This window comes from Suricata suricatta, chromosome 2, assembly GCF_006229205.1.
Source record: "Suricata suricatta isolate VVHF042 chromosome 2, meerkat_22Aug2017_6uvM2_HiC, whole genome shotgun sequence".
NCBI lineage: Eukaryota > Metazoa > Chordata > Mammalia > Carnivora > Herpestidae > Suricata > Suricata suricatta.
This window is the reverse complement of record NC_043701.1, coordinates 36350733-36376782: the sequence shown is the minus strand read 5'-3', so window position 1 is coordinate 36376782 and position 26050 is coordinate 36350733. Positions and strand designations below refer to the sequence as shown.

General features: G+C 38.3%; 1 protein-coding gene across 2 annotated transcripts in view; it reads left to right on the top strand.

The window, feature by feature from the left end:
• The window catches only part of ZNF277 (zinc finger protein 277), a 109944-nt gene extending 86188 nt beyond the window's left edge, over nt 1-23756 (top strand). For both annotated transcript variants that reach the window (XM_029924775.1, XM_029924785.1), the window contains exons 5-12: nt 4854-4945; nt 7838-7948; nt 9506-9638; nt 17259-17326; nt 18483-18579; nt 20549-20591; nt 21531-21705; nt 23400-23756. In XM_029924775.1, coding sequence (XP_029780635.1) covers nt 4854-4945; nt 7838-7948; nt 9506-9638; nt 17259-17326; nt 18483-18579; nt 20549-20591; nt 21531-21705; nt 23400-23586 — 906 coding nt within the window. In that variant the 3' untranslated portion in view covers nt 23587-23756. The remainder of the gene's footprint in view (nt 1-4853; nt 4946-7837; nt 7949-9505; nt 9639-17258; nt 17327-18482; nt 18580-20548; nt 20592-21530; nt 21706-23399) is intronic.
• The last annotated feature ends 2294 nt before the right edge of the window (nt 23757-26050 follow it).

Below are 26050 nucleotides of genomic sequence, written 5' to 3'. Positions count from 1 at the left end.
CTGAGATCATGAGGCTCAGAGCCCTAATCCCCTAAGTGGTTGGACTTTTTGGCATGGCAGCCTCCATCCGGGGTTATCACATCAGCATTAAGTATCAGGTGCTGTTAAAGGCTCACCCCAAACAACAAGGGCACTAACCACTCAATGCCGGGGACAAAGCCGGCCAAACTCTGTGGCACAAATCCCCATCTGATCTGTTTACCTTTCTAAGAAAGCTGATAGCCAAATTTGGGATCCGCCTTTAGGTCTGAATTAGTTTGTATGTGTGCATACTTGTACATACATATTTCTTCTTTTTATTTTTTAATCTTCAATTTATGTGCCCATCCTACCCTATTTTATCTTTTTTTTTTTTTTTACTCTCATTTTTATGCTCTATTGTTTCATAGCAGCCTGAAATACTTACTGGGCCAAGGTTGAAGTGTAAATGAAATCATCCCAAAGACTTCAGAGATGATACATGGTTCTAGAAATAGAAAGCGGGACTAGATTCTGCTACCTTCCTGTGGGGGCTTTGGGCCGCCACTCTAACGTTAGTAGGCACATTTTTTGTGTCCTCCGTTGGAAGAGCTCCGCTGAGCTCCCCAACTGAGAATGCCTGACAGGTTCCACTGTGCTTCTGCCTTTGGACTCGTGTGGGGAGGAACCTTAGGAGTGTGCTGTTTTCTCTCAGCCACTCACAGCCATTCAGCCAGGAAACTCCCTGCGAATTCAGTGCGTCAGTATCTATAGAATGGTTTTGATTATCTATAATTTATAACATTAGCCTTAGTTTTACTTCCTCACGATAATGCAAGCTATTGCCATTGGATTTGTTATTCTAAGCATTAGTTTCTGCTTTCCTATATACAAATACTTAACTAAGTTGAGATTTTCTAAATTGTTTTTTCCCGAATTGCTGATTTTTATAACTTTCAGCCTAACTCACATTTTCATTTTCTACCTATGTATGTCAATCCCATGACTATTGAGTGCCATCTGTTATATCTACTGTTTCATTAATATTTCCTCTGCCTTTAGCTTATGAATAAAGATGAAAGACTGCACTGACCTCTTCACTACCATTCTTGACATTTTAAACCAATTAGACAAAAATACAGCTTGTTATTATGACTCTTTGCCTAATACATAAGCTGATCTTGTATTCTTACAACTATGGTTTTTATCCAAGCCTATTTTGTAATGAAAATTTTATCTGATTTCATCAGATAAGTTTGAGAAGTTCAAACATATAACATCTGTGACATTCTCTTCATCCCTCTATTCTATAAATCCATGAATAAAATCTGAATAAATATCTACCCAGCATGAGTTTTTTTTTAGAAAAATAAAACCACAAAGCAGGTAGGTTTTGATTTATACATCTTTGTGAAGCTTAGCATGGATTATCTGTTAATATTATATTTTTTTGTCCAAAAGTGAGTTAAAATATGTGCTACAACTAATCAGATACCAAGCTTTACAAAGGAAGAAGGAAGAAAAAAGGAAAGTAAAAAAGGAAAACTATTTTTCTTTATTGATCTCTGCTTTCTGTTGATTTCATGTGCATGAGATTTTTCTCATTTTAATATTATCAAGTCTAGAAGAGCTTCATAAATCGGAAAAATGGACAGGAGGACTAGTTTTGGGGGGGGGGGGGATTCTCTTCCTAGACTTGATCATTTTAAAATGAGAACAGTCTTAGGCAAATGAATTCAACAGAAAGCAGCAGTAGAGCAACAAATGGTTTAAGTAGCTGCTGTTGGAGGAATGTCTGGAGAGGAGTTTACAAAGAGTTTGTGCTGTGGACCAAAGGCAGATCTTAAAGGAATGAACTTGGGTAAAAATTAAAGGAGTCATATGGGGCCTGCAAAATCAGGGATGACCCCAGAGTCTTTGTCTCTCTTATTGTGGTTGCAGATTGTGCAGATATGCTAGTCCCCATGCCCCCACCCTGAGGAAGGGGCTCCAGAACAGAACCGCCTGGGTTTAGTTACTTGCCCTTAAAATGATTTTCCTTACAGTCTCGACTATCCCATGCCTCCTTGAATATACCAAAGTGTAAATTAGACTCTCCTAAGAAGAATCCATTTTTATCACTTCTAATGTTTATACTCAGGTTTTGCAATTCAGGGTGAGTTGATAAAACTTAAATTTATTTGGCCAAAGAAAATGTTAGCTGGCTTAGTATCACTCTGGTTTAGACTCACAAATCTTTTGTATTTGCGCCGAGCCAAACCAAGGAGATATTAAGTTGAGTAAGATTTTTCTTTAGACAAATTTGGGTTATATTATCCCAAGCTTGAGAAATACGAGCCAGAATGGTGACTTTTAGTGAGCACTAATGGGTCTTGTGCCCTGACAGGAACAGGCAGAGAAAATCCATGTTGGCCTTACTGCGCCAGTAGTGATAGGTAGGGATCTTTATCAAGAGCTTTATTTGCTGAGTTTTTATTTTTGCTGCTAACAAAGAGGTTGACATAGAATTATGAAATGTGTTTTTTGTTTTGTTTTGTTTAGCCAAACAATGTATGTTTGTAGAAGTTCAGTTTCCTCTTCTGATACTTCTTCTATTTGACTTGTACTGTCCATTTCATTTTTGATGTAAGGTTCACTTAAACTCAGAAAGCAGTAATTAAAATGTTCTGATACATCAGCCTTAGCCCTTCTATTTCTCTTTCTTTTACCTGTCTACTTGTTACCACCACCATAAAGCTGTGGCCTTCATAAACTTAAGAAGTTTTGGGGCACCTGCATGGCTCAGTTGGTTAAGCACTAGTTAAGTAATGACTTTTGATTTCAGCTCAGGTCATGATCTCATGGCTTGGGAGTTCGAGCCCTGTGAAATTACATCTTGAGATTCTCTGTGTCCCTCCACCATTCATGTACACACACACACACACACACACACACACACACACACGCTCTCTCAAAATAAACTTTGAAGAAAAAAACTGAAAAGGTTTGTTTTGTATTTGCTGTATATGCCTGAAGTGTTGAACAAGATCTTTTCATTCTGCATGTCAGAACTCCAGCGTAGTCCATTGCTGTAACCTCTGGAATCTCCAGTAGCCTGTGAGTCCCTGGAAAGTACTTCATCAGGACTCATAGATTCCTTCTTTTGTACATGTACAGCTCAGTAATTGGACAGAGATCAGAAGAATCCCAGTATAGTAGTTCAGGTTTCTTCAGCTCCTCTTCAGCTCTCCTCTCTAGTGCCTTATCCCACAGGATATAGTTGCTTTTAGTATCCTGACTCCAGTCTTCTCCTCCCCCCACCCACCACATCCAGTGAGGTAGCTCTGCATCTCATTTGGGTTTAACTTTCCTCTCTTGCAATTTGGAAAATACCACCCAGCAGCAAACCGGCAGTGTATTATTTTCTTCTTTCACGAATCACAACCCTGTACTGTCTATTATCCAATGTCTGAAAATGTAAAATATATGAAACAAGTTATTTTACAGAAGAAAGGTAGGTGGGCAATCCATGATTTCATCAGGGCTGAAACCAGTTCATTGAATTGATTTTTATCATGGTAATTTCTTAATTTTTTTTTCTTCAAATGGATTAGTATTTCTAGATGTTTGGTGATACATTTCTGCAACACAGAATCTATTAAGCTTCTAGATATTAGCTCATTTTGATGCTCTTCTGTAAATATTCGTAGATACAGCATCAAGCTTTATAAAGTTCCTATTTTGAACTCTATGTTATTAGAGAAGCTGGGGGTAGTATGCCAATTATAAGAACACCATAAAGACTTTCTTTTAACCTCAAGGAGTTTTCATATCCCTTCAGAAGACAAAGCAGGCAAACAGTTGACAAAGAGATAACAGGTAACAAACAGTGGAAATTGAAGTTGGCTGGATAACAGTGGTATTCAGCCTTTAATGACCCATGCACCATTTGAACTCTACATAAAGCATCTGATTTAATCATGTAAGCAGTGTTGTGAGGTGGTATTTCCATTTTTATCTTAAAAATGAGAAAATTGATGATTAAATAACTTAAATAAAATATTAAGTACCAGGGAGAGCCAGAGTTCAAGTCCAGGTCTCCTCAGTGTTTCAGAGTCTGAGCTTTTAACTCTTCTACAGTTGTCTGGAAATGGCTGCATGATAGAAATGGGAATCTTAAGTTACGGGTAAGATTTTTTAAGAGGCTAAAAAGCACAGAGAAATAAAATGACCTCAAGGAAAAATAGTGTGTAGAACCACCCTGATCGGAACAGATGCTACCAAAACGTATTTGAGTTGAAGAACAACAAAATACTTGTGTATGAAAACGTTGTTTAAGAATGCTTTTCTAGCAGCAAGAAAGGTTGGATATGAAGGAAAAAAGGATTGCGAACAGGGAGACCTCTGGGAGACTTGCTCATAGAAATCCCATAGGACTGATTAAAAACTGGACTCTGAGTGATGAGATTGGGAATGGTGGAGTAAAGTAATATAAAAGATAGTTCAAGTGAAAAATTGACCACAATTTGATTATAAGCTAAACTTAGAAGGAGCAAGTCAAAAATTCTACCATATTTGTGTTTCAGGGGATGGGGGCTGTGTCCGGGAAAGAGGGCAAGAATAGGAGTTGACTAATAAAACCAGAAGGAAAGCCAGGATAGAGAAGGATAATGAGATCCAGTTGACCTTCAGTTTCCTGCATAGCTATCCAAATGGAGTGTTCTGTTAGCATTTAAGAGTATAGACTTGGAGTTTTATTACAAAGACAGAAATGGAGAAATTTGAAATAATGTCAGAATTCATATACTCCCTTTGTGCTTCTACCTCAGATTCCTCCTATCCAGACTATAGCGTTTTTCATTAGCTAACTGTACATTTATTAAAGACAATATCAAATATCTCTCTCTATTTTACAGAAAGAAATTCTGGAACAACAGCAGCAAGAAAGAAATGATAACAGTTTTCATGGTATTTGTATGTTCTGCAATGAGGAATTTTTTGGGAACAGGTTTGCCTTTTATGTGTGTCTTTAAATCTTATTGTTTTTCATCTGAAAACTCATCAAACCACCAGTAATGGTTATATAAATTAAGTTCTGTAGGTTGGCTCAGGACCCTTTCATATCACCAGTAATTTTTTTTCTAATATGCCTGAATAGAGGAATAATTTTTTAATCTTTTTTCTTTTACTTTCTTCCAACTTTTTAATCTCCAGTTAGGTAATATACAGTGAAATACTGGTTTCGGGTATAGAATATAGTAACTCATCACCTACATACAGCACACAGTGCTCATCACAAGTGCCCTCCTATACCCAGTGCTCCTTTACCCCATCCACTGCCCATCTCCCCTCCAGTAACCGTCAGTGTGTTCTCTACAGCTAAGGGTCTGTTTCTTGATTTGCCTCTCTGTTTTTAATGCCAAAAATAAATTTGTGTTTAATGCTGCAGGGCTTTTTTAATTGGCTGACAGGCAAGACCAGGCAGAAGAAACTATTATAGACACACCCTTCTATATTGTTAGCCCTAAACTGTTAGCAGTTTTTGATGTTTCACTTTCAAATATTAAAAAATGATAAAAATCGAGGGGCACCTGGGTGGCTCAGTCAGTTAAGCGTCTGACTTTTGGTTTCAGCTCAGGGCATGGTCCCACAGATTGTGAGATGGAGCCCTCATCCGGCTCTCTGCTGACAGCAGAGCTGCTTGGGATTCTCTGTCTCCCTCTTTCACTCTGCCTTTCCCCTGCTCATGCTTGCTCTCTCTAGCTCTCTCAAAATAAATAGATTTCAAAAAAAATTGTTTTTAATGATAAAGATCTAAGAAAACACCCAAAAACAAAAACTGAGGTTTTGGTAATTCCTTACCACAAACTGGCATACTATAATTCAGTTCTAACACCAACTGCCCAGAGTTAGGATTAGACTCTGCAGGTTTAAGGGCATCATTCCCAGCAAGACTGCCTCCACTTAAGTCACCAGCCACAAGTTCAGTTGACCAACTATAATTTGGTCTCACCAGTAATTTGCATAGTTCAGCAATTTACCACAATTACTCACAAACCTCAGAAAGTGGTATACTTAGGATTGCAGTTTTGTTGTAAAGGAACAGCCAAATGAGATCAGGAACAGCCAAATGAAGAAATGCGTAGGGCAAGATCTGGGAGGGTCCTGGACTCAGAACTTCTGTGCCCTTTCCTCAAGGATCCAAGACATACCACCCGCCCAGCACATCAAGGTATTCACCATCAAGGAATCTTCACTGAACTTTGGTGTCCAGAATTTTTAATGAGGCTTCATTATATAAGCAGGATTGATTCAATCTTTGAATCTAATCTCTACACTGCTTTCATCTCCAGTCTCTGGACCCCTTCTGTGTCTGGAGGTCTGGCTGGCTCAGAATCTCAAGCTCATAATCACATTGTTAGTCTTTCGGCTGAGCAGCCCCCAATCTGAAGCTAGCTAGGGGCCTATGGTGAGTTGCCTCCTTAACCTTCCAAATTCCTGGGGTTTTAGAAACTCCGTGCCTGGACCAAGGACAAAGACCAGACAGATTTCTCTTTATACAATAACTAATACTTAGAAAAGTTCATCATTTTCTATAATTTTTTAATGTTTGTTTATTTATTTTGAGAAGGAGAGAGAAGAAAAGCATGAGCAGAAAAGAGGGAGAGAGAGAATCCCAAGAACGCTCTGCGCTGCTAGGGCCAGAGCGCAACCCGGACTTGATGTGGGCTCTGCTGGCTTGAACTCAGGAAAACGTGTGATCGTGACCTAAGTTGAAATCAAGAGTCTATTGCTCCACTGACTGAGTCACCTAGGTGCCCATACAAATGTACATCATTTTTTTAACATTTTTAAAATTTTTTCTTAATGTTTATTGTTATTAATAGTTTATTAATATTTATGTGTTTATCATTAAAACAAGTTTATTTAATATTAAGTTATCAATAGTTAAGTGCTTAAACAGCATTTTAATAATGAGATTAATAAATGTGACTCCTACAGAGTTTAAAAAAAAACATTTTCATAGGGATGGATGCTTTATTTCATTTTTTAAAGGAAAAAAATAATCCTAAAAATAGTTATTTTGGGGCCAGCTAAGTGTCTAATCTAAATAAGGTAGATAAAATAAACTGTATAATGTATCAGTATGCATAACCTGTCAATAGTGTGTGTGCTAATGAGTCCCCAAAAACTATCACCTCTATTTTATGAACTAAAGTTGTAATAAAGGGAGTGCCTGGCTGTCTCGACTGGAAGAGCACGTGACTCTTGATCTCGGGGTCGGGTGTAGAGATTACATACAAACATACATAAAAATAAACTTGTGATAATGGCCTAGTGGAATAACATATTTTTATACATAAGCATTTTTGCTATGTAAAACTTAGATAAATTAAAATTTTCCTTTTCGACATAAACTATTCAACAGGCTGATCATTGTGCATTCAGGTTATCATAACCCTTGCGTATAATTAGAGTTGTTAATTGTGGTTCCAGATCTCTGTCCAATAGTGAGCTAAATGTCTCTGATTCCAGGACATACATACATAGCAGGACATATTTCCCTTTGCCATTTGTCTTTTCCTTCTCCTCATGATAAATTGGAAATGACAGCAAAGCAATTTTTTTAATAAAGAACAGAAACCTAATTCATACATAGAGTATTCTCCTGTCCACTGGCCAGTAATGGAGCAAATTTGGACTTGCTTTAAAGAACTCATGTGATTATATGTGTACTTAAATACTTTACAACATCACTCTTCCATAGCCCAAAAGTGTGTTATAGTGTTTAACCTTTCCATGTACTTCTGAGTAGTGTTATCATCATAAAAATGTTTTCCCGATATGATTTGTTACTAGATGATTTATAAATAGTAAAATTGCTCATATTTCTTCCTAGATCTGTTCTTTTGAACCACATGGCCAGAGAACATGCTTTCAACATTGGATTGCCAGACAACATTGTAAACTGCAATGAATTTTTGTGCACATTACAGAAAAAGCTTGACAAGTCAGTATTTTTTTTCATGAAACATAACCTAAAGCTATTTTAATTTTGGACTCCGACTCCAGTGGGAATTTTTTTTTTTATGGTCTGTTGTGAATATTTAAAACTTAATCTTAAAGAAGTAATTCATTAAATGGAATTTCCTCATTTCTCATGCTGGAAAAGTTCACATTTTGCATGACAGTGTTCATTTTGTCTGGATCATATTTCCCTTTATGTCTTTTCAACAAAGTATCATATATGCCAAACAATGTACATACTATAAAAGATATATTATATAGTGCAGAAGAGTTTTCTTTCCATCCAACCAAAGGAATAAAACATTATAAATGTCCTTGAACCTTTATATGTATCTCCTCATTAGTATCTCCCCAATTTTTAATTTTGTATTCATAATTCCTTTGCTTTATATATGTTTTCACACAGTAAATATATTGTCGAACTGTTATATGTTATTCAGCTTTATATGAGACCTAACATCCTATATGCATTCTTTTACCTTTTAGTATTTAATTACATTTATATATCATAACACTACACTTTTTCTAAGATCATATTCTGATGACCATGGGGATCTAGAGCTTAGCTTGTTAAAATAAGGAAGGAAATTCTCTTGTTCACTAAAATGGCTTTCAGAACTCTATCCACTTTTCTTTCTAGGACAGGACCCAATATTTTTCTCTCACAATGTAGGTTCTTTTAGTTTTGGGATTTTATTCTCAAATGAAATCTCAGCCCACAAATTTGGGGCAATAACATTAATAAAATTGTATTAATTTACACAGATTTGATATTAAGAGTTCTGAATTCAAATTCTGGTACCAACACTACACTAAAACAAGTCTTTTACTTGTATTGGATGATCCTTCTTTTAGAAAATAATACCAGATGTATGTTCTAGCAAGATTATCATAATGAATATCCATAATTAGTTTATTTATCCCATAAACTATAGTTATTTCTGTGACACAAGAAATGGTTAAAAGGGTATTTAGTAGTGATGACACAAGAATTCAGAATTTGAAATAACTGATTTCAGTCATTTGAGAGTTTTCATTTAGAAGGTAGATTAGACATAACCTGTGTGACTCCCAAGAAGTGGAACTCTAATTACTGCTAGAGAGAAGTTACAGGCAGTATCAACTGTTAGACATAAGATGAGAAAGACATCTCATGGCAGATCTGCGCATGAGCTAATTTGTTGTGCTCAATGGAGGCAGCCAGTGCTAGTTATCAATCCACATAATTATTGGAAGAACATGCTTACATTGTTATCTATAGAAGATCATTCATTTGATTAGGGAAGACTAAAGTAATTTTTGGATATTAGCTATCTTTGTCATGGTTTGAACTACATAGCCAAGTTGGCCAACTTAGCCAATTACAAAATAAACCATGCGTGCCTCCCACAAAGCTGAAGGAATAAAGTGAGAGGCTTTCCAACAAGGATGTCCTGTCCCGTGACCTAAAATGAATAATCATAAGACTTAATAATGAAGGGCCATTGCAGCGACTATTCAAGAGACTTGTGCAATGTGTCTGCTTGTGTATTTCTTTCAGCTTGCAGTGCTTGTACTGTGAGAAAACCTTCAGGGACAAAAATACACTTAAAGATCATATGAGGAAAAAACAGCATCGGAGGATCAATCCTAAGAACAGAGAATATGACCGATTTTATGTAATCAATTATTTGGTAAGGCTTTCTCTTCATCATTTAAAAAAAAGTTTTTTATGTTTTTTATTTATTTTTGAGAGACAGAGAGAGACAGCGTGAGCAGGGGAGGGTCAGAGAAAGGAGATACAGAATCTGAAGCAGGCTCCAGGCTCTGAGCTAGCTGTCAGCACAGAGCCCAACCCGGGGCTCAAACCCACGAACCATGAGATCATGACCAGAGCCAAAGCTGGACGCTTAGCCAGCTGAGCCACCCAGGCACCTTTCTCTCCATCATTTAAAATTTGATTGCATTTCCAAAAATAAATGTCTTTCTAAGGGCTAATATTTAAACAAGCAGTTAGTAGAAAGGTCAAAATGCAATCAAGGGACTTCAAGCAGTGACTAGCCTTAAAATGGTTAGCTTATAAACTGCAACTTGATTTGGTTTGTCTTTGAATCGCCAGAATGTTATACAGTAAAAATGTCATGTCTATAGAATTCATAGTGATCTTAAATTAAAAAAGTAATAATAAATATATGGTACTTGGATATCCACGTATTCTCTCCCATGTGTAATATTACCCATTACCTTGAGTCCAGAGATTTCTGTGTTCTCTCCAAAAACCATGTTTTGACATCTGGATGTTCTAGGTGTGCTATGCTAGATAACTCTTTAGAAACAATCTTTTACTCTTCCCTCTCTCTTCATTAAAAAAAAAAATCCTCCCTTCCCCACAAAAAATAAAATAAAATAAAATAAAAGTATCATCCTCCTTGGCCAGCTTATCTTTGATGGAAATTTTAGAGAAACCAAATCATTTTACTAAACAAGAGGACTTTTATTTGTCTAATAGAATGTAATAATGGAGTTACCATGTTGAGGATTTTATTTTTTTTTTTAATTTATTGTTTTATTTGTTTTTGAGAGACAGACAGCATATGCAGGGGAGGGACAGAAAGAGGAGACACAGAATCCGAAGACAGACTCCAGGCTCTAAGCTAGCTGTCAGCACAGAGCCCTATGCGGGGCTTGAACCCACGAACCTTGAGATCATGACCTGAGCCAAAGTCAGACACTTAACCGACTGAGCCACCCAGGCACCCCTCATGTTGAGGATTGTAGATGTATTAAAAGCTTTCCTTGCCTAGAAACCTCAAAACCACTTGCTGACCTTTTTGGTTAAGAGAAGGTATTCAGTTGACCGCACGTGTCACTAGGGGGTATTTGGAAATGTGAGAGGGGACTCTGATCCACACAGTGACTGCGAGTACTAGTGCCCTGCCCTGCTCCACTGAATTAGGTGGTGTACAAACAAACAAAGGAGAGAGTCCACTCCTCTAAAGAAACAGTTAAGGAACTCTCCATTGGAGAGTTCTGTTTCTGACACGTTTCTTAGACAAATGGAAATTATTTTTTCCCTTGGAATAGGAAATGAGAATCCAAACTCAGTGGCTACAGAAGACATAATTGATTATGATCAACCATTTTATCTGTTGGACAGAAACAAGAATATCCTGAAATATGTTGGAAATCTCTGCTGGAGGGTGGAACTTTTGTCTGTTATAACTTAACCTTATAGTGTTAAAATAAAATTCCCCTTGAGAAGCAAGTTTGACATGTGTTTGAAGATTGACTCAGACTGCCACGATCCGCTACACATGCTTTACAGCTAGCTCACAGCAGAGGCGCCCATTGAGTCCTTCGGTCTTCTCCAGAATCAGTCATTCATTCCTAGAACAAAAGCTGCTGCAGGGCCCAACCCAGTCCAATGGGGAATAGACCTCAGAGTTACCTCTAAGAAATATCACCTACTGCAGAAAGCTGTGGAAGCAATTTAATAGTACTTCCTTCTGGGGATCGTCTGAAATGATATTCAAGAGCTTGGGACTAGTGGAACTTTATATAGCTGCAGGTATTTACCTTTTGAGGAGACTTTAGACGTACTCCTCAAATTCTGCTGGTACTTTTAGAAAAGTATTGATACTTTATCCCCTGGGCATCAAGTAGGATGTCTGTCAAAACTGAAATTATCTACAAGCACCAGCTGTCTCTAGATGAGCATGCTAGATTATACTGCCCACTGACTGCGCAGATACCATGTGGCATGAATCACAGCCTAAGAGAAGTGTTTCCAGAGACTATAAAGACTATAATAATATATAAGATGAAAAAATTAAATCACTTTAGAAAAATAGTGATACAGACATTATTTTTTTCTTTTAACTAACAGCATTTGAGTACTTGCTATGTGCCAGGCACCAACTTGGATATTTATATTAAGTCATTTACTCTTAACCATATCCTACATCATACGTTTTATCTTTATTCCCATTTTGTAGATTAGGAAACAGGCACAGATACTTTTCCAAGGGCACATAGTTAGAACAGGACACTTAACGTCTCTGTATATCCATTTTCTAATTTTCCCTCAATATTTACAACTGAAATAATACTAGTACCTACCTCTTTCTTTGTTAGTTGGTTTTTGGTCAAGTAATGCTGATGAATTCATAATGATCACCTTCTTGACTGTTCTCCTTGGTACCAAACTGGAAAGTGATTTAAGATCAAAGAAAAGCTGACTTCACCAAGCTCCTCAAGGCCTCTGACCCACAGCCTTAGCCTTCTTAGCCCTGTATGCTTTCCCACTGAGGTCAATAGCCCACAACAATAAGAATGATTTAAAAAACAAAACCTAGGGGTGCCTGGCTGGCTCTGTCAGTGAAGACTCTGACTTCCTCTCAGGTCATGGTCTGATGTTTCATGAGTTCCAGCCCTGTGCTGACAGCTCAGAGCCTAGAACCTGCTTTGGATTCTGTGTCTCCCTTTCTCTCTGCCCCTGCCCTGCCCACTCTCTGACACACACTCTCTCTCTCTCTTAAAAATAAATAAACATAATTTTTTTTAACAAAACCTAAAATATGTTATGATTAGCTGTAGCATTTTGGAAATGACTTACCTTAGAAAAAGATTGAAGAGAGGCACCTGGATGGCTTAGTCGGTTGGGCATCCGACTTCAGCTCAGGTCATGATCCTATGGCTCATGGGTTCAGGCCATGCGTCAGGCTCTGTGCTGACAGCTCGGAGACTGGAGCCTGCTTCGGATTCTGTGACTCCCTCTCTCTCTGCCCCTCCCATACTCACGCTCACGCGCATGCTCTCTCTCTCTCACTTTCTCAAAAGTAAATAATTTTTTGAAAATTTTTAAAGAAAGGATTGAAGAAGGTAATAAAATCTCTAAAGACATAGAAGTGTCCTAATGTAGAGAAGTGCTCACCAGAAGTATCAACCTTAATAATATCCTGAGTATTGTTGAAGATAAAAGGCATAATAATAAATAGAATGAGTATGTAAACAACTCTTCCTAATATTAACAATGTGTAGTTAGAGAAAAATGAGACCCAGAGACTTCTCAGCATCTAACTTTTAGTTTTCCTTTAGACCCCGTTACTGAAAATATTTAATATTTTATAAAAATATTTAAAATGAAGGATAAACTCTTCTAAGCAATGAATAATGACATTGCTTTATTTTCACAAAGGGGGGGAAATACTGAGAGACATTCACTGTGTCTTCCTCTGAGGGAAATGGCTGACATCAGTGAGGAAAGTGAGCCAAAGAGAGAACTATTAGGGTCTGCACATCCATTTCTCACATCCTCTTGCCTGTAAGAATCACTTTAATTGGCTTTATACATTCTGCAAACATTTGAGTGCCTTCCAGGTACCAGACACTGGTAGAACAAGAAGAAAAATATTATAGACAAGGTAGTTGATTTAAGTCCTTACTCTCAGAGAGTGTAGAGGTTGGTGTGAGAGACAGATGTATAAGCACATAATTTCAGCACCTCGGAACTGGGTTTATGAAGTTAATGCTTGGACCTCTCCTGTAGCACATTAATGCAGTAATTGCGTCGTGCGCCCACAGAGTTCCTCACCTCTACCCCAGACAGAATCTCCAGGCCAGCAGCGATGGCAGCCTCCAGGATATTCCTGGCAAGATGCACTCTAATGGTTGTCACAGCTGAGAGAGCTAAGGACAGAGGATGGTTTGGGCTCTCCTCTGAGCTCAGCAAATTGACAGGTTCCTTTTTCTTCCTTAGGTGAGATAATTTCCATGTTTAATAATTCATATCAGTTTTTGAATAATAACAGACTTGTAAATATATAAAAAGTCCCTATGCATAGTCTGGATTGCCTACTATGGGTCCTTTCTTTGTTTTCTCACAAACAAAAGGGTTCAGTGGCAGGGGAGGTGGGGGGGATGCTCAAAGGGACAATTTCACAGGCAGTTTCAGGTTCAGATTCCCCTGACTCAGAGGGAAATGAACTGCGTACATCATCATTGAGCCTTCAGCTCCCTATTCCTAAGATACTCTTGTTTAAGCCCTGAATTATCCTAAAGGAAACTGTTTTTGCTGTGGTTTTAATCATTTTTTGATGTCTATTTTTTTATTCTTAAAATATACAAAGCCATTTGTAACAAAAGTAGGCTCTTAACCTGTTTTTCATAGTTTTAGTATAGTTGTCTCTACTGAAATTTTTAACATTTAAAACACTTCTTTCTCTATTTGTGATGGGGTTTTTTGTGTAAGTACATAGAGGTTTGTGTGTTTAAAGCAGTGAGGGTGCTGGGTGAAGGGGATTTTTTTTTGTTGTTTTTCTTGTCCACCCTCTCATTGATCAGAAACCATCTGAGGCAGGAGGCTGAGGGGGTGTTCTGAACATCTTTACTGACATGCCTTCCAAACTTTGTTTTTCTTGAATTCTTTGCTTTCCTAACATGATTCATTAGCAGGCACAGCATCTTAATTAGAGAGTTCTGTGCTTTGTTTTATTTTTTTTTCTACTTTTTGGGTCTTATTCCTATAATAAACCATATATATTTGACTGTACAAGACAGAGCATTCTAGGAAAGTCTGGGCCAGTATCACATGCAAATCACTTGTTTCCTAAGACACTAATGAACACGGAGTTCCATTTTCCTCTCAAGTGGTAAACAGTGTTGTATTGCCTTGAAAAATCCCTATGTGTTATACTGAATACTGAGAAAGTTGCAAAATAATGCTTTGAGTTTGGAAGTTTGATACTGAAAGATATTTTATGTCTCTTTGGCCACAACATTTAATGATCAACATTTGCCCATATCACTGAAAATGGTAATAGATGGCCCTTCCTTGAATAATATCTTGCAACAATGACCTTAAAGTACAAGTCCAGAGGGACCAAGTAATCCATGAAAGATTTAATTCATCACCAAAAATTCCAGCTAACAAAGATCCTATTGGCAGTTTTGAGGCCATTCTTAGTGTCCATAATGAGGTTCAGACATTTCATGACAACTCTGGGAAATACATTATAGAGTCCAAATTAACTATCTCTAATGACATTATGGTAAATCTCTGCATGTCTGAGTTTATGCATCATTTAGCTGATAGATAATGACAGCTTCAAAACCTCTCATTAGGTTGATGAATGATAGATTTTCTTTTTTCCCTAAATCATAATGGACCTTGTAGTTCTTTGTTTTTGTTAAATGAATACCTTTTTTGAGAAAAAAATACTCATAACTGTGAGTAAATTTTGGTTATTTTTTTTCCAAAGGAGGAATATCTAGCATGGATGTCTGTATTCATAGCAGGTCAGGTTGAGCTTGACTGTAACCATAGTTTAGCTGCTTGAAAAGGTATCCATTATTGTTCCTATCTCCCTCTTTAATGTACTACCTGCTTTTCCATGGCATAGTATGAAAATTGAGTGGAGTGGGGCTCCGGGGTGGCTCAGTCAGTTGAGCGTCTGGCTTCGGCTCAGGTCATGATCTCACGGTTCGTAGGTTTGAGCCCTGCATCGGGCTCTGTGCTGACAGCTAGCTCAGAGCCTGGAGCCTGCTTCAGATTCTGTTTCTCCCTCTTTCTCTGACCCTCCCCTGCTCGTGCTGTCTCTCTCTGTCTCTCAAAAATAAGTAAAAAATATTTTTAAAATTTTTTTAAAGAAAATTGGGTGGAGAAAAGAGAAGAGAGAAGACCAAATGACTCAAGAATAGGAAAGAGAAATGGTTGACCCAAAAGAAATTATTTCCATTTAGTACTCACTCCATAAACTTTTGCTGAAACTATGACTCAGTTTGGCAGACACAGCCCTAAATGGGTAGTCTACCCTAAATGGGCAGACTGAGTTTGTTAGACACAGCCCTCCATGAACCGTGAGAGATAAAAGAGATTTCAGTGATACTTGAGTACTCACTATTGCCTGGTACCATGCATTCTTTGTTCTATTGCACTTCGCAGACAGGCGTTTTTTACAAATTGAAAATTTGTGGCAACCTTGTTTTAAGCAAGTCTTTCAGTACTATTTTTTCAACAGCATTTGCTCACTTTGTGTCTTAGGGCCATATTTTGGTAATTTTCACAATACTTAAGTAAGGTATGTACATTATTTTTTTAGACAAAATACTCGCACACATAAAATACTGCAGTATAATATAAACATAACTTTAATATGCAGTGGGAAACCAAAATGTTCATCTGACTTGCACATAGTGATGGTCTGAAACCAAACCTACGATATCTATGAGGTTTGCCTATACATTAACTAATTTATTTAATCACCTAACAAAAACCTTTAGAGCTAGGATCTAAACTGGCATTGAATTGTTAGGTTTTTTTTTTTCCAATTATAATTTAATTTAAAAAATGCTTTCTGGTACTTACTGTATGCCTGACTCTGGAAATGTAACAGTGAACAAAGTCCATGTCCTCATAGGCATTCTAATGGAGAAAATGAATAGCAAATAAGAAAACAAATAGATAACACAAAATTGATTTCAGGCAGTGATCAATGCTTTAAAGAAAATAAAAACGAACCATCATAAGGGAATAAAAGTCACTTGGAGGAAGGGTGTAGTTCTAACAGAGTAGTCCGGAAAGGCAATGCTAGCATTTAAGCCAATGCCAGAATGACTGAGCTTCGCGGTTATGAGAGAGCAGTATTGAGGCAGAGGGTGCAGCGAGTACAGGAGCTGGGCGGGGGTGAGCCCACCGTGTCCAGGCGGTAGCAAAGAGGCTGACCTGTCGGGAGCAAACTGAGCCAGAGCAGAAGTGGTGGGATATAAGGGATGGAGAAGGAGCCGGGGCAGAACATGGAGATCTCTCAAGCCATGGCAAGGCCTCTGAATTCTGTTCCAAATGTGGTTAAGAAGCCATGGAAGGGTTTATACAACCCGGAACGTGTCCTTTAGAAAGATCACTGTGCTGCTGTTTGAAAAATTGACTGTAGGGGACCTCAAGGAGAAACCGTCCAGCTAGGACAGTGTCTCGGGCCCCATCAAGAGGAATTTTTGGTTTTCTAAAAAGAGATATTCTAATGTGCATCCAGGCTTAAGAAATGCTGGTTTGCATTTAAGAGAAAGGAATTTGATTGAAAGAATACTGCTGCTCCTCCAAAAAGAAAACCTTTAAAAGCATTTTAGGATACATCCTACCTTGTCACTGAAATAACTTTTAATAAATCCTACTTTTATTGATTTAGGACCACTGAGTATGAGTTTCAGGGGGGTGGTTATGGGGGTTTTTTTTGAAGTTCTTTCTGTGTTCTCTCTCTCCTTTCTCCTCTTCACCCCATTTTCTCCAGCTCTCTAATGCCTTTGTTCTTCCCACAAAGGAACTTGGAAAATCGTGGGAGGAAGTTCAATTGGAAGATGATCGGGAATTGCTAGACCATCAGGAAGAGTAAGACTTGTTACTGCTGCTAATTAACTATTTGTTTTAAGAGTAGGAAAACATTTCTTCATTTGTTTTAAAATGATCACACTGAAGAGAGAAGAGAAATGAAGACTTTCTTTCCAAGCCATGCATCCTTCCATGTAAGAGTGTAAAAACTTGAATTCAAAGTAACTTTGGCAAAAAAAAAAAAAAAAAAAAATCATTATAGCGACTGTTACTCCAATTAAATAGGGTTTTGCCATTAAAACTCTTAATTGGACACACAGGTAATAATAGTGCCGAGAAAAGTACATTCCATTGGTGTTTTGCTCACTTGGTTGGTGCCCAGACCTTGCAGTGATAGGATCTTTGAATTCTCCATGCTGCTTGTCATCAGAGTAGAGAATATAATGGAGAAGTTAACCTTGTTCCATGTTCAACCCATCAAGTCACTGAAAACATTCACCACTTCTTTCCTTGGAATTACTGGCTTGAGATGTGTGCCCTTCAACCTAAAAGGATTCCCTGTTACTTATCCATTTGTCCTTCAAAGCTGTTTGGCCTTTTTTCTCTCCTGGGATTTCAGTTTTCCAGGCTTAGGAATGACAAGAAGTTGGCATTCTCTCCAAAAATAAATGCAGGGGCTGGTGGTTAGGCAGGAATGGTAATATGGGTCCCGTATGATTTTTACCTTCTCTGTCTACCACCAGATTTAACACTTGTCCCATTTTAAATGATCAGTATTTCTCACATGAAGGATATATGACTTGCTTAAAACACACCATTTGTCATGCAGAGACACACTCCCAGCCCCGCACCTCACAGCATGTGTACTTAATGACAGCACCGCAGCTCTGATGTGCCTCCTTTGCAAATTAAACCTACTTGTCTCGGGAAGACAGTATCCTGATTCCATCGTGAAATAGCTGCTCAGAAGAGAAGCAGAGAGAAGAAAATGGAGCAGCACCTGTTCACTATTTATATTAATTTCATGGTGCTGCTTTGAATCTCAAAAGCTGTATCAAAAAGTCATAATATGATGTGACAATCTTTACAAAAATGTCAGAGTTGAAAGAGGTTGGCAGGGTTTCCCAGGGAGGAGAAAGTAATACCAAGTGACTGTGTGGTACCGCCTCTTAAATGAAGGGAATCTCCACATCTATTATTTTCTTTTTTAATACAGTGACTGGTCTGATTGGGAAGAACGCCCTGACTCTGCTGTCTGCCTGTTTTGTGAAAAGCAAGCAGAAACCATTGAGAAGTTATGTGTCCACATGGAGGTAACATACTTGTATTCATCTGAATTTTTGTTTTCTTCTGGCGGGGAAGCTGATAACGATAGCAGTACTATCAACTAATATGTTTAATTTCTGTCATCCTATTCCTAAACATGCTACAAGCAAACCAGAAGAGACCAGCCAGATCCATCCAGGAAAGCCAAAACTCAGGACAGTTTAGTACAGGGCACTAGACCCATGTGAATGGTCAGCGCAGGGGTTCGAAGACCATTCATGCTGTCCTTCCTCTGAGATGTTTATAGCTAATTCGCGGTTTTTTTATGTTTGGTTTTTGTTTTTGTTTTTTTAAATTTATTTTTCAGAGAGACAGTAGGAGCAGGGGAAGGTCAGAGAGAGAGGGAGACACAGAATCTGAAGCAGACTCCAGGCTCTGAGCTGTCAGCACAGACCCAGAACTGTGATATCATGACCTGAGCCGACTGAGCCACCCAGGCGCCCCAATAATTCGTGTTTAGAATGTGAGACCTGCATTGCTGATTAACAGTGCTCAAGCTACAGACAGGTTCTAAGTCTCCTTCCACTGCTTCCCGTGCTGGTGAATAAGGAGAGCAGGAGGGAAAGCTGCCCTTCCCCAAGCCCTGGGGAAATGGGGGAGATGGAGGCAGAGCGGGTGCAGGGCGTGCTTAGCAGCTCCTTCAGTTACAGGATTTGGAAGGAAGAAATGTGAGGGCACTTCCAGCCCGTGTGTTCTTCTCTGCACTTGATCTTAGCTAAAAGGCCGAGAAGTGATCCATGTGTGTTCTTTTCTGGATGCCATTTTTATAATTAAGCTTAAAGGGTGGTAATTCTAAACCTTGTTTTCACCCGTGTGTCTGAGAGACGGACGCACTCGCAACACCTCTGATCCTGCGCTGCACAGTGGGGGTAAGGAGAGGGACATGTAATGATTCATGACAGTATCGCAGCTTGGGGGTCGAGGGGTGATTATAATAGAAAAATATTGCCGGCTGAGTCTCATATGTGCCCCACCCCCAGCCGTCTCTGCCAACAGTGACGCAGTCCTGTTTCACCCACCTTCCTCCCACTCTCATTGAGACACACTGTTCTTAGTTCCCTAAAGTAAGAACTTAGAAGGTATTCAAAAGGCCACGAGCATTTACTTTATGAAAGCAGAGTCATTTTCTCTGAAACAGGTTGCTAATAGTATTATATGTATAGTTTCTCGTATTTAAAATTAATTCATAATATCCTAAAATCTTTGAATTGAAAGAAGTCTTAGTCCCCCCACCCCCGTGTAGGAATCCGCTTTGCAGCATCCTTGACCCGTGTCCTCGGCCTCTGCTCAGTCACTTTCAGTGATAAAGTCCTGGAATTCCTAGTCATCCTGCCTCTGATGTGAAACTAAATGCCTTCACAGGGAGTTAGATGGTCTTTATTCTCTGTAAGCTTTTAAGTTCAAACATTTACGCAGATGGACGATTGCAGGAGTGGAACAGAATAAAATAAGTCTGCATTGTAAAAATCAAAAGAAATGTAATTTGTGGGAAGATGTGAGTGAAGAGAAATTTGCATAAAGCAGTGTACTTGACAGCATAAAATGAAAAACAGATTTGTAAAATTACCTATCTGCCTCTGTAGCAAAGGGTTTATATCTGTAATTCGAGTCTAGGCGCACGGTATCTTGAGTAGGGCCACATCCTACTAGAGACTGGGGATACTTTTGTCAGACTGCAGAATGCATACATAGTAAATTGTGAAAACTGTAGATACAAACTGTGAATAATTAAAATGTTTTAGCTGATTGGCATGACTTGTTTGGACTGTGCTTTAAAAAGTAGTTGGATGCGGGGAGGGAAACAGTTCCATTTCGACTACTTCAGAAGCAGAAGATGATAAACCAAGACTGGGTTTCAGCAGTGTTCAAACTCCTATGAATAAGCTGTCTGTTTATAACTCCAGCCTGAAGGATTAAATAATTTATGTGCTCACAGATATTCATTCCTTTTTTTAGGAAGCACACGAGTTTGATCTCCTCAAAATAAAGTCAGAACTTGGTGAGTTTGATTCAGAAGCTGTTTTCCATGATGCTGCATTTTTATATACTCTTCTGTAAACGAAGCCTGCATTCAGTAGTCATGATTGGGGAGTGCACAGCCAGAAGGTGTCTCTCCACAGACAGGCTCAGCAGGACTCCCTGAAGCACGGATTCACAGCCATTTTAAACTGTAACATTCAAATATGGTTTTCAGTTTCATATGGTCTTTCTTCTTTCCTACGTATATGAATATGCTTCAAATAAAATACAAGCTAATGGTTAGTATCTTTCATAAAGTGGAAGGTGCTAATGGGAGGACCATGGATGTTGAAGTCAGTTCAGATTCCAGCTCCAGCACTTAATGGCTGTGTGACATAAGGCCTCAAGTCAACACAGTGTTACAGGGCGCAGATAATGTATATAAAACACCTACTGTACTGTTTGACAGTGTAGCTAGATGGCTTGTCATAGATAGATGTACCCCATTGCATCATTCTCAGTATCACTGTGATTAAAAGATTAGGGGCTTAAAGATGTAAATTACTGACTTGCTAATGGATCAAAGAGTTGGAAGTTTACCTCCCACACCTCAGCTCACTTGACCACTCTTCTAGACTCTGGAATGTGTTACATCATTTTGCTGTTCTTATAGACGTGTGTATATGTCAAATCCTGCCTCTACCACTTACTAGCTGTACACCTTGGGCAGTTTCGTAAAATATAATGTGGATATGTGGTGGAGTTCTTCAAGAATTGAATGTATTAATGAATATATGGAAAATGATTAGGCAATGCTTAGCACATAAGCCTATGTAAGTATTGGCTCTTATTATTTGATATCTATTATTATGCTTTATAATTGTACTGCCTCTTCAGGTTGGTTAATAAAGGGAAGTGGCTCTTTTGCAAAAATGGGTCTGACCAGTTGTCTCATGATTCTATGAACCGTCATTTTCAGGATTGAATTTCTACCAGCAAGTAAAATTGGTCAATTTCATTCGAAGGCAAATTCACCAATGTAGATGTTATAGTTGCCAGGTGAAATTCAAGTCCAAAGCAGAGTTAAGGACTCACATGGAAGAAACTAAACATACATCACTACTTCCTGAAAGAAAGATATGGGATCAACCGGAGTGAGTACTTCTTTGCTTAATATCCTTAATATCCTATGTTTTCAGTACTTCTTTGCTCCATATCCTTTATTTGTTCCTTTGTTCAGTTAAATAAAAGAGAAACATGTTTATTGTAAAAAGCAAAAATTTTCAAAAACCTTATTTTTAATGGGTGCCTTGGTGGCTCAGTAGGTTAAGTGTCTAATTTCAGCTCAGGTCATGATCTTGCAGTCTGTGAGTTCGAGCCCCACGTCGAGCTCTGTGCCGACAGCTCAGAGCCTGGACCCTGCTTCGGATTCGGTGCCTCCCTTTCTCTCTGCCCCTCTCCCACCCGAACTCTGTCTCTATCTTTCAAAAAATAAACATGCATTTAAAAAAACTTTTAAGCCTTTTTTTTAAAGTAATTCCCCTTTTATAAATGTAACCAACTATTTCAGATGTTGTGGTATGACAATAGAGAAAGATGTAGATATAGAAGTACCCATTTTTTCAATTATGTTAATGGAATACTGTAAGCATTTTTCTATATCTAATATACATTTCTTGCATCATTTTTAAGGGTTGCCAAGTATCCCATTCACTAGATCTACCCTAATTTGTTAGACAGATTATTTCTTGCATTTTGTTCTTAAAAATAGTAATACAATGACTATCCATATGCCTGCATTTTTGCACACTGATCTAATTTTTCATTTAGATAAGCTCCTAGAAATAAAATTACTGTGTTGAAGAGCACTCAACTATTAGGGCTTTTGGTATATCCATTGCATCTCAGCCCTTTATAAATGTTAAGCCGTTGGCCCACAGATGTTCCTCTGTAGGTGGTGTCAGACTGCCAGGCGTCCTTTGCCAGCTCGGCCTCCTGGGCTGGTTCTCACGTCAGTCTGGACAACCTCAGCTGAGGGAACCACTGAGACATTACAAGTTTCCAGCTGCCTGGAGCTTCCTCTCAAGGAATGTTAAATCCGCACCCCTGCTCCAGAACGCTAGCAAAAAAGCACTAGATTTTCGTCTTTAGAAAATCCCAGATTTGCAAAAGATAAAGTCGGTGCTGGATTGACCTGAGACCCTGCTCCTATAATTCTTGTTAAATATGTTGAAATCTTTAGAGATACCCCAGAACCAAGTCCTAAGTGTGTTCAGAAAAGGAACCAGAATAATAGACTTAAAATTCTGTAGATGTTTCTGATTTTCGATCACCTAGAATGAAGGAACAGTAATGATTAGGTTGAGAAGAATACACAGAAACACACACACACACATACACACTCAAGGGAAACAGTGTTTTCATCAGATATACGAAGGATTCGTGTCTGAAAGAGTAGCCATATTTGAGTTTGGTTAATGTCTTGGCAGAACTGGGACTTAGAGTAAAAATGAAAGGGATGTCATTTTTAGCTTCATCTGTGGAGATCTCTCCAACAGCTAGAGCTGCCTGGTGCTAGAGTAAGCCACCATTGCAGGTAGTGGGTTTCTGTGGGAATAGGAAGCACAGGCCGAAGGGACAGCTAGCAAGGATACTAGCAAGAATGATGGCATCCAATAAAGGCCAAAGTAAAAGTAATTCACAAGTTATTTCCCCATACCATCTTTACAAAATGCTATTCAAACTGTTGGCAAGGAAACCTGGCAGTATTATAACATGTATGCTCATTTGCCTAGAAACTTTTCTGGATAATTTATAGTTTATTCAACATGTCTGTGGTTGTTTTCAGGTATTACTTTCCAACCTATGAAAACGATATTCTACTATGTACACTGTCTGACAGTGAAAGTGACCTGACAGCTCAGGAGCAAAGTGGAAATATCACCATCATCAGTGAAGATACATCTAAACTGCACGCTTTGAAACAAAGCAGTATTCTGAACCAGTTGCTACTATATGAGGGCTTGAAAAACTAGAAGAAAATGCCACAGAAGCAACTTTTCATGTTTTTCTCCTATGAGACAGACTCAGAAAAAATTGTTTAAATCTGAACATCAACAAAGGATTAGTCCTTGGTGAAATAAAATTGTACTCTTCAATAAGTACCATAAGTACTCTTCAAAAAATAAAGTAAGGACTTTTTGTATTTTTGGCTATAACGTTTCACTATGTAACCATTGTAAATGATCACATTTCATTAGACTCAATTATCTGTAATAAGGAAGACGTGAGGTGCCTGGTTGGCTCAATTGGTAGAGCATGTGACTCTTGATCTCAGGGTCATGAGTGGGAACCCCATGATGGGTGTAGGGATTACTTCAAAAAAAATTTTCTTAATAAGGAAGACATGCAAATCACAAAGAAATGAAGTGTTCAAATTATTTATAAAGTTAGTTTCGGCCACTAATTTCCATTTCCTCCCCCACAGGCTTTCTTCATCCAACTAGTCACAAAATTTGACAAATGTTTAATTTTTATATTGCACTGGGTAAGCTTTATATGTAGTGACCAAAAGAAGACCCACATAAGAAAGAAAAATGGTCAGAGACGTGGATAATGCACAAATTGGAAACTATTTCAGAAAAGTCCAGATCTGACTATATTATCATTACTGCTTTCTGCCTAGAGTTACCAAACTCCCTAGAAATGGACACCAAACCAAGTAACTTTTTTTATATGATGTTTATTTATTTTTGAGACAGTGACAGAGTGCCAGCAAGGGAGGGGCAGAGAAGGAGGGAGACACAAAATCTGAAACAGGCTGCAGGCTCTGAGCTGTCAGCACAGAACCTGATGCAGGGCTCGAACCCACGAACCATGGGATCATGACCTGAGCTGAAGTTGCATACTGAACCAACTGAGCCACCCAGGTGCCCCCAAACCAAATAACTTCTTGTCTTCTACCATGTATATATCACTGACAGATCAATACCATTTTTAGAAAACATAAACACAACACCATTACAACAGCTAACAAAATTAACAATAACTTAATAGCCTACATTTTCAATTTTCCCTAGTTGTCTCAAAAATGTCCCTTTACAGTATTATCAGTTATAGGGCAAATATCATATGCCTCCTGATTAGATGCACTGAGGAAGACAAAGCATCATGCTCAAGGATTTCTCCCAAATTGAGGGACAATCTACAAAAGGACGGGCCTTTATTCTTCAAAAGTCAAGGTCATGAAAAACAAAGACGGGAATACTATTTTAGATTAAAGAAAATGACAGAGATATTACAGCGTGTAATCCTGGATTGGATTCCGAAGCAAGAAAAAAATATATTTTTCTTTTGCTATAAGAGATAACAGTGACACAAATGTCAGTTTTAATAAGGTCTGTAGTAAATGTTAAGTGATGTTAATTTCCAGATTTTGATAATTGTACAGTGGTTATGTATGAGAATGCCCTTTTTTTAGACAATACACAGTGAAACTTGGGGGTAAAGGAGCATTTTGTTTGCAACTACTCTCAAAACCTGAATGTGGACATGTGGAGAGAAAATGCTAAAGTAAATGTAGTAAATTGTTAACATTTGGGAAATTTAGGGGAAACAATTCTCTGTACCGTGGCAACTTTGTCACCTTTTCTGTGAAACACCTGTACAGTTGATTTGTTTAAATCCGGTCCCAGGTGAGACCTGCACACTGCATCTGGTTGGTGTGGTTCTGAAGGGTCTTGTAATTGCTACAGGTCATGCTCCCTTTGTTTCAAAATGCTACTTTTTTTGTTATAGAAAATGAACCGTTTGACTCTCCTTTCTGAATTTGGGTGATCATATGCTCTTTGTGTCATTTAATAATTTCCTCTGTCACCCATTTTTCCTGCAGACTGGTAGATTTAAGAAGTTCCAGTAAATTTGTGCTCAAAATTATTTTTTTCAAGGATAATTTATAAGAAATACTGTCCCTGTTGCATCACACCAGGCAGATAATATCCTTGTATCAGTTTTAGAGATGTTAGAACTGACAGTCCACTCAGATGCTGTCAGTCACTGCATTCTTAGACAGTTCCCCCATCAGTTTTTTATCTAACCAGTTTAGTATTCATTTGTAATTGTTACCTATGGTTTTTTGTAGTGGCTGCAAAATGATGATTTTCTAATTCTATCATTTCTTTTACAGCGAGTTCTTTACACAGCATGTGTGCTATGGAGCCCTGGAATTTGAAGTTCTAGTTTTCAGTTGTTATTAGTAGCCTATGTAGGCAGTGCCTAAAAACTGATTTGAAGTAATATAGCCTGTCCAGAGTCTCAACACTAATCTCCCACCATATGATCCAAAATTGACTGGATTTGTAAGTTATATAGGCTCTGGTCATGGCTTTAGATTTCCAAAGCCTCCAGCTTTGCAAGACACCCACACAAGGCTTTTATTAAAAACCAAGCAAAGTAATGGAACTCATCATACTGGAAAATGTATCAAGACACAATTGATTT